We start from the raw sequence: 14435 nt of genomic DNA, 5'->3' as shown, positions 1-14435 counted from the left end.
AAAATAATTTTCCAAGGCTGACCCTTTTTTAAAGAGTTGATGCAAAGGTTTCAGGATGGAGGCCAGGTTGTGTTTGAACCCGCACCAGGAAAGCTCTAAATTCCGGTACTGACTTGGGAGCCGGGGCACTTTTGATTCACTTACTTTATCTTCCAACAGGTGTAACCCTGTCTTGTCGAGTCTGTAGACCAAGTAGGTCACTTGTGCCTGGAATGCCAATTTTTCCCTCCTAAGGTGTCTGTGCACTTGAGAGAAATTTCTAAGGACTAGGTTCACATTCCCTAAGTGCTCTTTCTTGGTCTTCCCTGTTATTAACTCATCATCTAGATAAATGGTGACCTGGAATAGATCTTGTAAAATGTTCTCCATCTGCTGAAAAATTGTACGGGCTGACAATATCCCAGAAGGCAGTCTTATATTGGTGCAAATCCTATGAGTATTAATTGTGGCATACTTCTGGAAATCTGCACCAAACTGCAATAGAAAGTAAACGTGACTCCTTTCCAGCTCTCCTGCCAGCTTTGTGTACAAATCCTCTGTGAGGGATTGGGCATTTATCCAGCTGCTTAAAGATCCCACAAAGGTGAACTGACCCATCAGGCTTCACCGTCAGTATGACTGGTGCTGCCTATTCTGCAAACTGTACTGGTTTGATGATTCCTTTGCTTTCCAGCCTCCTAATTTTAGCCTCTCCCTTGCCATTAAGACAAATGGCACTGGACGGACTTTGCAGAATCATGGAATTGTTTCTTGGTTAACATGCAAGTTGGTCTTGGCTACTTTGGTCCCAAGGCAGGCCCTTTGGCCCAAACTGGTCCAAGTTGACCAAAATGTCAGTCCATGCTAACCCCATTTCCCTGCACTTGACCCACATCCTTCTAAACCTTTCCTATCCATGTATTTGTCCAAATACCTTTTAAATGTTGTTAATGTACCTGCTTCAACTACTTCAGCTGGCAGCACATTCCAAATGCACACCACCCTCTAATCTTAAAGTGATACCCTCTAGTCCTTGATTCCCCACCCCTGGGAAAAAGACTGTGCACATTCACCCTATCCATGCTTCTCATGACCTTATACACCTCTCTAAGGCCCCCCCTTCTCAGTCTCCTAAGCTGTAAAGAAAAATGTAGTAGCTTGTCCAACCTCTCCCTATAACTCAGTCTCTTGAGTCCAGGAAACATCCTTGTAAATTCTTTCTGAACTTTTTTCCAGTATAACATCCTTCCTACAGCAAGGTGACCAAAGCTCAACACAGTACCCCACGTGCGTCCTCAACAATGTCCTGTACAACTGCAACATAAGTTCTGTACTCATGCCCTGACTGCTGAAGGCCACTGTGTCAAAAGCCTTCTTCACTGACCTGTCAACCTGTGACTCCACTTTCAGAGAACCATGCACCTGAACTCCAGGCTCCCTCTGTTAGAAAAGAAGGCATTGCTATGCATTCTTTTCATGTAATGGGCCCAATCTGGATCAAAGGAGTCAAGCTTCCCAAATAATGGCATGATGTCAGAAATGCTTACTGCAACTCAGACTACTGTTGTGAGCTGGTTTCTTCAGGCGCGTGCTTTTCTCTCTTTGCCACTGAAGTAACTCCAGAAACCGGTATCCTGTCACTGAGTTACCCATTGTTTGCATGTGGAGTGTCTATGACACTGACCCAGCTCCCTCAGATCAAACTGAGTGGACTCTCTGACACTCCTGTTTATATGTCAGCCAGGGTTTCCTGGTTGGGGCTATTCATAGAGTCAGAGTCCTACAGCATAGAGATAAACCCTTTGGCCCAAACTGGTCCATGCTGACCAAAATATCCACCTATGCTAACACCATTTCCCTGCACTTGTCTTAAGTCTGTGAGGGGGTGCATGTGATTGTGGGAGTGTGTGTGCGTGTCTGGGGTGGGGGGATTGTGTGCGTCTGTGTGAGAGTGTGGTATATGTGTGTGCATGAGTGCAGAGTGGTCCAAGTCTTTGAGAGGATGCCTGTGAGAGTATGGGAGTTTGTGTGTGTCTGTAAAGGTGTGTGTGTCTGTGTGCATGTGTCCATAGGTCTATATATATATGTGTGTGTGTGTGTGTAGTGCAATGGTGGTCACCTGTAATGTGACATGAACCCAAGGTTCCAGTTGAGGCCCTCCCTATAGGTACCGAACTTAGCTATCAGCCTCTGCTTGGCCACTTTTCGCTGCTGACTATGCCCGAGTCCGCCTTAGAGGATGATCACCCGAAGGTCTGAGGATGAATGTCCTGGACCACTGAAGTGTTCACTGAACTAAATGGGCACCGCACAACAATCAACAGACAGGAGTGTTCCCTCCCAGTTGGGGAATACTTCAGTGGTCCAGGACATTCGACCTCTGACCTTCGGGTGACCATCCTCCAAGGCGGACTTCGGGACAGGAAGCAGCGAAAAGTGGCCGAGCAGAGGGTGATAGCTAAGTTCGGTACCCATAGGTCGGGTCTCAACTGGGACCTTGGGTTCATGTCACATTACAGGTGACCACCATTGCACTATAGACACACACAGACACTCCTACACGTGCAGAGGTGACAACATGGCATAGACAGAGAACACAGGGGGCTAACATCTTCAACATATTGTCTAGCTAACATTGTTACAGCTCACCTGAGAATGTAACACATCTCTGATCGTGTTTTCCGGGTCCTTAAGGGGGAGGGGGAGCAGCTCGAAGTCGTGGTCCACATTGGCACCAACGACATAGGTAGGAGAAGGGCTGAGGATGTTAGGCAGGCTTTCAGGGAGCTAGGTTGGAAGCTCAAAGTTAGAACAAAGAGTTGTTGTCTCTGGTTTGTTACTGGTGCCATGTGATAGAGTGTCGAGGAATAGGGAGAGAGAACAGTTAAATGCGTGGCTACAGGGATGGTGCAGGAGGGAGGGATTCCAGTATCTGGGTAACTGGGGTTCTTTCTGGGGAAGGTGGGAACTCTATAAACAGGATGGTCTACACCTGAACCTGAGGGGCACCAGTATCCTTGGGGGGAGGTTTGCTAGTGCTCTTGGGGGGGGGGGGGGTTGAAACTAACTCTGCAGGGGCATGGGAACCTAGACTGTAGCTTTAGGGTGCAGGACCTGGAGTGCAGGGAGGTTAGGAACATGGCATCAATCTCAAAGGAAGGTGCCTGTAAACAGGAAAGTGTCTTGAAGTGTGTATACTTCAATGCAAGAATATACGAAATAAGGTAGGTGAACTTGCAACGAGGGTTGGTACCTGGGATTTCGATGTTGTGGCTATTACGGAGACATGGGTAGAACGGGGCAGGATTGGCTGTTGCAGGTTCCAGGGTTTAAATGTTTTAGTAGGGTCAGAGGTGGGGGTAAAAGAGGGGGAGGTGTGGCATTGCTTGTCAAAGATAGTATTACAGTGGTGGAAAGGACGATGGGTGAAGACTCGTCATCTGAGGTAGTTTGGGCTGAGGTTAGGAATAGGAAAGGTGAGGTCACCCTGTTAGGAGTTTTCTACAGGCCTCCTAATAGTCCTGGAAACGTAGAAGAAAGGATTGCGAGAATGATTCAGGAGAAGAGTGAAAGTAATAGGGTGGTTGTTATGGGGGACTTTAACTTTCCAGATATTGACTGGGAAAGCTATAGCTCGAGTTCGTTAGATGGGTCGGTGTTTGTCCAATGTGTGCAGGAGGGTTTCCTGACACAATATGTAGATAGGCCAACAAGAGGTGAGGCCATACTGGATTTGGTTCTGGGTAACGAACCAGGCCAGGTGCTAGAATTAGAGGTAGGTGAGCACTTTGGGGACAGTGACCACAATTCGGTGACTTTTACTCTAGTGATGGAGAGGGATAAGTGTGCACTGCAGGGCAAGAGTTATAACTGGGGGCAGGGAAATTATGATGCGGTGAGGCACGACTTAGGATGCGTGGCTTGGAAAAGTAGGCTTCAAGGCATGGGCACAATTGATATGTGGAGCTTGTTCAAGGAGCAACTATTAAGTGTCCTTGATAAGTATGTACCTGTCAGGCAGGGAGGAAAGGGTCGTGTGAGGGAGCCATGGTTTAATAAGGAATTGGAATCCCTTGTTAAATGGAAGAGAGCGGCCTATGTAAAGATGAGGCATGAAGGTTCAATTGGGGCGATTGAGAGTTATAAGGTAGCCAGGAAGGATCTGAAGAGAGAGCTAAGAGCAGCAAGGAGGGGACATGAAAAGTCCTTAGTTGGTAGGATTAGGGAAAACCCTAAGGCTTTCTATAGGTATGTCAGGAATAAAAGAATGACTAGGGTAGGAATAGGTCCAGTCAAGGATAGTAGTGGGAAGTTGCGTGTGGAGGCTGAAGAGATTGGGGAGACACTGAATGAATACTTTTCGTCAGTATTCACTCAGGAACAGGACATTGTTGCCGATGTGAATATTGAGTCACAATTAATTAGAATGGACGGCTTTGAGGTATGTAGGGAAGAGGTGTTGAAAATTCTGGAAAGGGTGAAAATAGATAAGTCCCCTGGGCCTGATGGCATTTATCCTAGGATTCTCTGGGAAGCAAGGGAGGAGATTGCAGAGCCATTGGCCTTGATTTTTATGTCCTCGTTGTCTACAGGAATAGTGCCAGTCGACTGGAGGCTAGCAAATGTGGTTCCCTTGTTCAAGAAGGGGAGTAGGGAGAACCCTAGTAACTATAGGCTGGTGAGTCTCACTTCTGTTGTGGGCAAAGTCTTAGAGAGAATTGTAAGGGATAGGATTTATGAACATCTGGATAGGAATAATGTGATCAAGGATAGTTAGCATGGTTTTGTGAAGGGCAGGTCGTGCCTCACAAACCTTATTGAATTCTTTGAGAAGGTGACTAAGGAGGTAGATGAGGGTAAAGCGGTAGATGTGGTGTATATGGATTTTAGTAAGGCATTTGATAAGGTTCCCCATGGTAGGCTACTGCAAAAAATAGGGAGGTATGGCATTGAGGGTGAGTTGGAGGTTTGGATTAGGAATTGGCTGGCTGGAAGAAGACAGAGGGTAGTAGTTGATGGTAAAGGTTCATCTTGGAGTGCAGTTACTAGCGGTGTTCCGCAAGGATCTGTTTTGGGACCATTGCTGTTTGTCATTTTTATAAATGACCTGGAGGAGGGGTTAGAAGGTTGGGTGAGCAAGTTTGCGGATGATACGAAAGTCGGAGGAGTTGTTGACAGTCAGGAAGGATGTGGCAGGTTACAGCGGGATATAGGTAAGTTGCAGAGCTGGGCAGATGGAGTTCAATGTGGGTAAGTGTGAGGTGTCACTTTGGTAAGAGTACCAAAAAGACAGGGTACTGGGCTAATGGTCGGATACTTGGTAGTGTGGATGAGCAGAGGGATCTTGGTGTCCATGTACACAGATCTCTGAAAGTTGCCACCCAGGTAAATAGTGCGGTGAAGAAGGCATATGGCGTACTGGCTTTTATTGGTAGAGGAATTGAGTTCCGGAGCCCTGAGGTCATGTTGCAGTTGTATTAGACTCTGGTGCGCTGCATCTGGAGTATTGTGTGCAGTTTTGGTCGCCATACTATAGGAAGGATGTGGAGGCACTGGAACGGGTGCAGAGGAGGTTTACCAGGATGTTGCCTGGTATGGTAGAAAGATCGTATGAGGAAAGGCTGAGGCACTTGGGGCTGTTTTCATTGGAGAAAAGAAGGTTTAGGGGTGACTTGATAGAGGTGTACAAGATGATTAGGGGTTTAGATAGGGTTGACCATGAGAACCTTTTTCCACGTATGGAGTCAGCTATTATGAGGGGGCATAGCTTTAAATTAAGGGGTGGTAGGTATAGGACAGATGTTAGGGGTAGATTCTTTACTCAGCGAGTCGTGAGTTCATGGAATGCCCTGCCAGTAGCAATGGTGGACTCTCCCTCATTATGGGCATTTAAACGGGCATTGGATAGGCAGATGGAGGATAGTGGGCTAGTGTAGGTTAGGTGGGCTTGGATCGGCACAACATCGAGAGCCAAAGGACCTGTACTGCGCCGTATTTTTCTATGTAACTTTTCAGAAAAAAGGGTTTTGTGATTTACACATGAAAGAAGTGAAACTATCATGGTATTCGAACAGATGAAGACTCAACAGACAATCAAGGTATTTTTCAATGTATAATTTCAGTTACATCACACTGTAAAGTTTTGCTATAAATTCTGTGCCTTAGAATTGTGTCCTCCACTATCACCTGATGAAGGAGCGGCGCTCCGAAAGCTAGTGTGCTTCCGATTAAACCTGTTGGACGATAACCTGGTGTTGTGATTTTTTAACTTTGTTCCTTGTAATGTGAGTCTACCTCTGCCACTTTATTTGAAAGCCTTCCTGACGGACTTGAAATAAACCTCCAGGATGACCTTTCTGGTTCTGCCCAGAACCTAATTTCTTTTGTTGCCAATATTATTGGTACCTATGTATACCACAACTATTGGCTGTTCATCCTTTTGCTTCAGAATAATATGTACCTGTATTTATTGTGAGATATAACTCTGACTCTTATATCATTGATCCTGTTACCCTGGAGGCAACATACCATCCTGGAGTCTTGTTTTTGGCTACAACCTGTCTGTTCATCATACAGTAAATTTTTCTGGTTATGTGGTATAGATGTTTTAAGCTAATATATTTTATTTCTTATTGTAGGATGGTGATTCTTCATTGAGAAATGCTGCTTCCTTCCCTTTAAGGTCACCGCAAGCAGTGTGCTCTCCTGCGAGCAGTGATGGAACTCCAAAAGGTATGCTTAAGTTGCATATTTCTGAACCTATCCTGGATACTGTGTGAAGTGTAATGGGTCTTGAACTTGATTGTGAAGCAGAAATATAATTGAAGAACTTGAAGACATGAGAATCAATCAAAACACTTTATTGGTTGCAAGTTATTTTGACGATAAGATACAGGAGCAGATTTAAGCCATTCATAGAATCTCTCACTGCAGAAAGAGGCCATTTAGCCCAAGACCACATTGAACTTCCAAAGAGCATCCCACCCAAACGCAACCTCCTGTCGAATCCTCTGCAACCCTTCATTGAGTATGGCTGGTCCCTCTAATCTGCACATCCCTGGACACGACATTCAATTTAGCATGACTGGTCCACCTAACCTGCACAGCTTTCAACTGTGGAAGGAAACCTGAGCACCCAGAGGAAACCCATGCAGACACAAGGAGAACATGCAAACTCCACACAGGCGGTCAGAGGCTGGAATTGAATCTCGGTCCTCTCTGTCTCCTTTTTCAGTCCCCTTCAGGATCTTTTATGTCAATTAGATCGCCCCTCATTTTTCTAAACTTCTGAGAGTATCGGACTAAACTGCTCAATGCCTCTTTGCTTCATATAGCATAGAAGCAGGCCGTATGGCCCACCATATCTATGCCATCAATAAGCACCAAACTAGATTCATCAACACTTGGCCCATCGAGTCTTCTCCCCCATTCAATCATAATTTCTCATGTTCACACTCTTGCCTACTCCTCTTTGTTCCCCTCTAAATCTCTTTATCTTAAAACACTGTGACTTGGCCTGTACATCCTTCTGAGACATTAAGTTCCACAGATTCTCCACCCTCTTATCTGAAGAAATTCCTCCTCATTTTTTAAAGGGTCATCCCTTCACTCTGAGATAGCGTCCTGTGGTCTATAGCCAATAGTAATCTGGTACAGTCCTCATCTAAATGTCACTTAAGTGTTGCAAGGGTACCTGCCTCTACCACCCGCTGAGACAGCACATTCTATATTTCTACCACCCTCTGGGTGAAAAAATGTTCCCACTGATCTCCTCTAAACTATTTACTCCTCACTTTAAACTTGCCATTTGGTCTCAGACACATTGTCATAAGGAGAAGATTCTCAACTGTCTGTGTCTCATAAATTACTCATAAACCCTAATCTCCTTTCCTCTCGAAGGAAAACAAATTCAGCCTATCCAGTTTTTCTTAACTGAAACTTTTCATCCCATTCTGGTAATCTCTTCTGCACCCTCTCCACTACAATCCCACCCTTTCAATAGCTTGGCAAAATATTCCATCTGTGACCTTAACAAATGCTTTATAAAGTTGGAACAAGATTTTCACCGTCCTATGTTTTATGCCTTGGCTAATGAAGACTTGTATACCTTCACCACCCTATCTACTTGTATTGACACCTTCAAGGATCGATGAAGCATTTGGTCACGCAAACATGCAAGGAATAGAGGGATGTAGACCATGTGCAGGAAGATGGGTTTACTTTTAGAATGGCATCGTGGTCAGTATAGACAAGATCTAGGTCTTGTGCTATACTGTTCTAATTCTACTGATTGTGGAGTCAAATTTGTTATATGATTTTTGTTCCATTATTAAGTGATCACAATCTAGGGTAAAGCTTGCTTTTAAATATATTTAGATTTAATTAGTGTATTATAATTTATTAATATATGGAAGCAATTTAGATAATGACTTAAATTTACAAACTTATTACAATGTTATCTCAAGAACATGAGATTTTATTTGACATTAATATTCACAAAGACAAAACTGTAACAAGAATGGCACTCTTTGTTGAACATGTGAAAGTAGGTGTGAAGGTGCGAAAGTAGATAAGTCCCCGGGGCCGGATGGGATTTTTCTGAGAATTCTATGGGAAGCTAGGAAGGAGATGGCCAAGCCTTTGGCCTTGACCTTTGAGTTGTCATTGTCTATAGGTTTAGTACCAGAGGACTGGAGGATTGCAACTGTTATGCCCTTGTTCAAGAAGGGCAGTAGAGATGACCCAAATAATTTATAGACCAGTGAGCCTTCCATCTGTTGTAGGACAGGTTTTGGAAAGGGTTATTAGAGATAGGATTTATAATCATCTAGCAAGCAACAATTTGATTGGAAATAGTCAACATGGATTTGACAAGGGCAGGTCGTGTCTCACAAACCTCAATTGAGTTTTTTGAGAAGGTGACCAAGCATGTGAATGAGGGTAGGGAGTTGAAGTGGTGTGCATGGACTTCATTCAGTAAAGCCTTTGATAAGGTTCTTTGTGGTAGGCTACTGGAGGAAATGCAGAGGCATGGGATTGAAGGTGATTTAGCAGTCTGGATTAGAAACTGGCTTTCTGTAAGAAGGTAGTGAGTGATGGTTGATGGAAAATATTCAGCCTGGAGTCCAGTTAGTAGTGGTGTGCCACAAGGTTCTGATTTGGGACCATTGCTGTTTGTCATTTTTATAAATGCCTTGGACCCAGGCATAGGTGGATGGGTTAGTAAGTTTGCAGATGCTACTGAAGTTGGATGAGTGGTGGACAGTGTGGAAGAATGTTGGAAGTTGCAGGGAGATGTGGGCTGAAAGGTGGCAAATGGAGTTCAATACAGATAAATATGAGGTGATTCCCTTTGGAAGGAATAACAGGAAGGCAGAATACTGGGTCAATGATAAAGATTCTTGGTAGTGTGGATGTGCAGAGGGATCTTGGTGTCCATGTACATAGATCCCTGAAAGTTGCCACCCAGGTTGATAGTGCTGTTAAGAAAGCATATGGTGTGTTAGTTTTTATTATTCGGAGATGCCGGTGTTGGACTGGTGTGTACAAAGTTAAAAATCACACAACACCAGGTTATAGTCCAACAGGTTTAATTAGAAGCACACTAGCTTTCGGAGCGACGCTCCTTCATCAGGTGAAGGAGCGTCGCTCCGAAAGCTAGTGTGCTTCCAATTAAACCTGTTGGACTATAACCTGGTGTTGTGTGATTTTTAACTTAGTTTTTATTGGTAGAGGAATTGAGTTCCAGAGCCGTGAGTTCATGCTGCAACTGTACGAAACGCTAGTCCGGTCTTACTTGGAGTATTGTGTACAGTTTTGGTTGCCCCATTATTGGAAGGATGTAGAAGCATTGAAAAAGGTGCAGAGCAGATTTACCAGGATGTTGCCTAGTCTGGAGGGAACGCCTTATGAGGGAAGGCTGAGGGATTTGGCTCTATTCTCATTGGAAAGAAGGTGGCTAAGAGGGGATTTAATAGAGACATACAAGATGATCAAAGGATTAGATAGGGTAGACAGTGAAAGTCTTTTTCCTGTGATGATTACATCTTGTATGAGGGGGAATAGTTGCAAACTGAGGAGTGATAGGTTTAAGACTGATGTCAGAGGCAGGTTCTTCACTCAGACTGGCAACGGTGCGGAATGCCCTGTTAACTCAGCCACTTTAGGGGCATTAAACAGTCCTTGGATAAGAATATGGCTGATGGGATGGTGCAGGGCGATGGGCTTAGATTAGTTCACATGTCGGTGCAACATCGAGGGCCGAAGGGCCTGTTCTGCTCTATATTCTATGTTTGCAGCATCATGTTGATACAACTTATTTTGCATGAGGTAGTCCATTGTTAGCTGAGCAATTAATTTCCATCTGTTACATTTATTTTCAAAGTTGAATGAAACCATTGCACTGAGCCCAAGAAGAAGGTTCCTTCTGAGCTGCGTGGTCGCATGGCTACCCAGCAGTTCAGAACTTGCTGTGCAGTGAGTAAGCAAGAAACAGTCCACTTAATTTGTGTATATGTGCATTAATCTTACAAGGTCTGCAGAGTGCAGGTTGTACTAAAGGACTATGTATTGCGGTGTAAAGCCACTGACCAAATGCTGCCGTTAAGCCAAAGAGTGATTTTTGCCATCACTCGGAGTAATAATCTGAATGCCAAATCTGTTGGGTGGACTCTCAGAACCTATTGGATATCCCTTAGATTTTTCGATCAGCTCAACCCCAGGGTATCTCTGTAAGAGATCCCCAGAGTAGTGACCTAGGCCTAACCATCTTCAGCTGTTTCATTTAATGACCTTCCCTTCCTTATGAAATTAGAAATGAGAATGTTCTCGGATGTTCAGTTCCATTCGTGACTCCTTCGACGTTGAAACTTTGTGTCAAAATGCAGTCAGACTGGAATGGCATCTAGATTTTGGTTAATGAATGGCAAATAACCTTTGCACTACTCTGACCAAGCAATGGCCATTCTTGGCAAGATAATCTAAACATTGACTCTTTGGCATTTGTTACATTACCAACACTGAATTCCCTTCTCTGAAAATTTGGGCTGCACCATCCATGTAAAATGAGTGGCTACAAGAGCAGGTTAGAAGCTAGGAATACTGCAGCAAGCAATTTGCCTCCTGACTCTCTGTAGCCTATGCATCATCTACAAGGCACAGGTCAGGAATGTGTTTGAATGACCTGCAATTGCCTGGATGGGTGGTGCTTCATAACACACTAGCCAGGACAATTCAGCCTGCTTGATTGGCAGACCAACCATCAACTTCACTTGTTTTACCACCGACATGCAGAATCATCTAAATCAAGTCAGAAGTCACATGACACCAGGTTATAGTCCAGCAGGTTTATTTGGAATCTCAAGCTTTCAGAGCATTGCTTCTTTGTCAAATGACCCACTTCCACCTGATGAAGGAGCAACGCTCCCAAAGCTTGAGATTTCATATAAACCTGGTGGACTATAAACTGGTGTCATGTGACTTCTGATTTTGTCCACCCCAGTCAAACACTGGCATCTGCACACCATCTAAATGATACATGGCAGTAATTCACCCAGGTCCTTTGGCAGCATTTTTTAAATCTGCAACAGCTACCATCTAGAACAACGCAACAGTTGCACAGGGGCACCACCACCTGCACATTCCCCTCAAAGCCACTTACCACCTTAAGTTTGAAAATCTATCACTATTCTTGCAGTGGAGCGGGGTCAAAATCTTGGAATTCCCTTCCTGAAGCAGTCTGGATCTCTCTGCACACCAAAGACTGGTGCAGTTTAAGAAGGCAGCTCAGGGTCAGCACCTTTTCAAGATTAAGGATAGCAAATAAATTCTGGCGTAGTTAGTGAAGCTTGAGTATGCTCAAGTAGCAATAGTAGGTATTTGTTTCTTCAAGTCTTTTCCAGAATTGTACGATTATGGCTGACTGGAGTATAACCTGAAATATGCATCCTGGCTTACCTTGACTAATCTTGCACCCCCTTCACTTAGAATCTACCTCTACTTTAAAGATATTCAAGGACAATCTTCCTGAAAAGATGGTTGAAGCATGGTTCTAAAAACTACTGGTCCTCCGAGAGAAAACATTTTGCCTCACCTCTTTACGCGTCACCTCTTTAAATTGGTTGCCCTTGATTTTTAAGCAGTGACTTCTAGTCTTGGTTTGCCTTAAAATAGAAACAAAACAGGCATTTTGCCCTGCAAGTCTGTGCCAATCGTCATGCACTAACTAAACTAAAAAAACGAACCTTTTGCCCTTATTTGGTCTGTATCCCTCTATTCCCCCTCTATTCATGTAACCATCCAGATGCCTCTTAAATATCATAAGCATGCCTGCTTCTGGTAGTGCATTCTAGGCTCCTACTACACTGTGTGAAAACCTTCCCTCGCACATCTCTCTCAAACTTTCCGCCTCTCCCTTTAAACCTGTGCCCCCTTGTAATTGAAACTTCAACTCTGGGTAAAGGCCTCTGACTATCCACCCTGTCTATACCTCTCATAATCTTGTAGACCTCTTATTCGGTCTCCTCTCAGCTGCCATCTTTAAAGTGAAAACAATCCTCATCTTTTTAACCTTTCCTCATCACCAATGCTTTCAAGACCAGCAACATCCTGATGAACCTTCGCTGCACTCTCCAAAGCTTCCACATCCTTCTGGTAATGTGGCAACCGAAACTGTACACAATACTCCAAATGTGGCCAAGCAAAGGTTTTATATAGCTGCAACATGGTTTGCTAACTCAGATCTGTCTGTATGTTCATAGAACATACAAAAATACAGCACATAACAGGCCCTTTGGCCCACGATGTTGTGCCGAGGTTTAATCCTAATGTAAAATATAATAACCTAGCACCCCTTAACTCATTGCTATCCATATTCATGTCCAGCAATTGCTTAAATGTCCCTAATGACTCTGCTTCCACCACCACAGCTGGCAACGCATTCCATACATTCACAACTCTGAGTAGAGAACCTACCTCTGACGTCTCCTTTATACCTTCCTCCTAATATCTTCAAATTATGACTCCTCGTACCTGTTCAATCCTGCCCTGGGGAAAAGTCGCGAGCTATTGACTCTATCTATTCCACTCATTATCTTGTATATCTCGATCAGGTCCCCTCTCTTCCTCCTCCTCTCCAAAGAGAAAAGTCCGAGCTTATTTAACCTTTCCTAATGTTCCTAAGGGTTCTGCCATTTACAGTATAATTTATACCTAAATTTGATCCTCCAAAATGCATCACTTCACATTTTGACTTGCAGGGCAAAATGCCTGTTCCTGTGCTGTACTTCCCTTTTTTTCTGCCATTTCTGTGCCCAAGTCGCCAATCTATCTATATCCTGTTGTGTCCTTTCACAGTCGGTAGCACTATCAGCAATTCCAGCAATCTGTGTTATCTGCAAATTTACTAATCAGACCATCCACGTTTCCCTCCAGATAATTTATATATACTACTAGTGGGACACTGCTAATTGCTGGTCTCCATTCTGAAAAAACACTCTTCTCTGACCAAGCTAGTTTTATGTCCATCTAGTCAGCCTACCCCGAATCCCATGTGATTTTAGTGTTTGTACCAATCTGCCATGTGGCACTTTATCAAATGACTTACTAAATTCCATACAAACGATATCCACAAACCCCTCTACAGCTGTGTGGTACAATCATTTTGTGTCTTGTTCTTCTAAATTCTAATGGATTCGAACCCAGCCTGTCCAACCTTTTCTTGTAGGAGAACCCACTCATTCCAGGTCTTAGTCTGGTAAGTCTGCTCTGAACTGCTTCCAGTGCAGTTACGTTATCTAAGGTGATCAATGCTGTAAACTGTGCTCCAGATGAGCTGTCATCAATGCCCTGCATAAGTCACACATAACCTCCTTATCTTTATATTCAATTTCCTGCTCAATAAATGACATTCTGTTAGCTTTCCTAATTAACTTTCTGTACCTACACTTTTATCCTATTTCAATTCTCGCAATCGGGCATCCAGATCCCCCTGAACTGAGCTCAAATCTCTCACCATTTCGATAATGGGTTTTTTTAGTGTCTCTGCCATAATTTATTATTTGCGATCTTCTAATTTGTCACGTTTTTGCCATTCATTTTATCTATCTATAATCCTTTGGGAGTGTCTTTGTGTCCTCTTCACAGCTTACTGTGTTATTAACATATTTGGCAACTGTGCTATCTGTTCCTTCAACCAAGTTATTCATATAAATTGTAAACACTTCTAGGTCCCAGCACCACTTCCTGTGGCACACTGCTCATTACAACTAGTCAACCAGCTAAAGACTACTGTTAGCCAGCCAAGCTATTTTTTTATTCAGCAGATGTGAACTTTGTTATTTGAACCAGCATTTATTGCCCATCCCTAGTTGTCCTTGAGAAGATTGTGAAGCTGCCTCCTAGAACTGCTGTTCAAGCCAGTATGCTGCCACCCAAAACTATGAACTTTTATTTTCTGC

At 43.8% G+C, this 14435-nt stretch overlaps 1 protein-coding gene across 4 annotated transcripts in view; it reads left to right on the top strand.

Moving 5' to 3' along the window:
- Positions 1 to 14435, top strand: part of LOC122556264 (nipped-B-like protein) — a 547720-nt gene that overhangs the window by 168429 nt on the left and 364856 nt on the right. For all 4 annotated transcript variants that reach the window (XM_043702901.2, XM_043702895.2, XM_043702914.2 and 1 more), the window contains one exon: positions 6618 to 6711. In XM_043702901.2, the coding sequence (XP_043558836.2) occupies positions 6618 to 6711 (94 nt within the window). The remainder of the gene's footprint in view (positions 1 to 6617; positions 6712 to 14435) is intronic.

Source organism: Chiloscyllium plagiosum, unplaced genomic scaffold (genome assembly GCF_037043375.1).
Source record: "Chiloscyllium plagiosum isolate Xiang-an unplaced genomic scaffold, Cpla_swu_hap1 HiC_scaffold_2, whole genome shotgun sequence".
Lineage (NCBI taxonomy): Eukaryota > Metazoa > Chordata > Chondrichthyes > Orectolobiformes > Hemiscylliidae > Chiloscyllium > Chiloscyllium plagiosum.
This window is presented reverse-complemented; position numbering and strand designations above follow the sequence as displayed.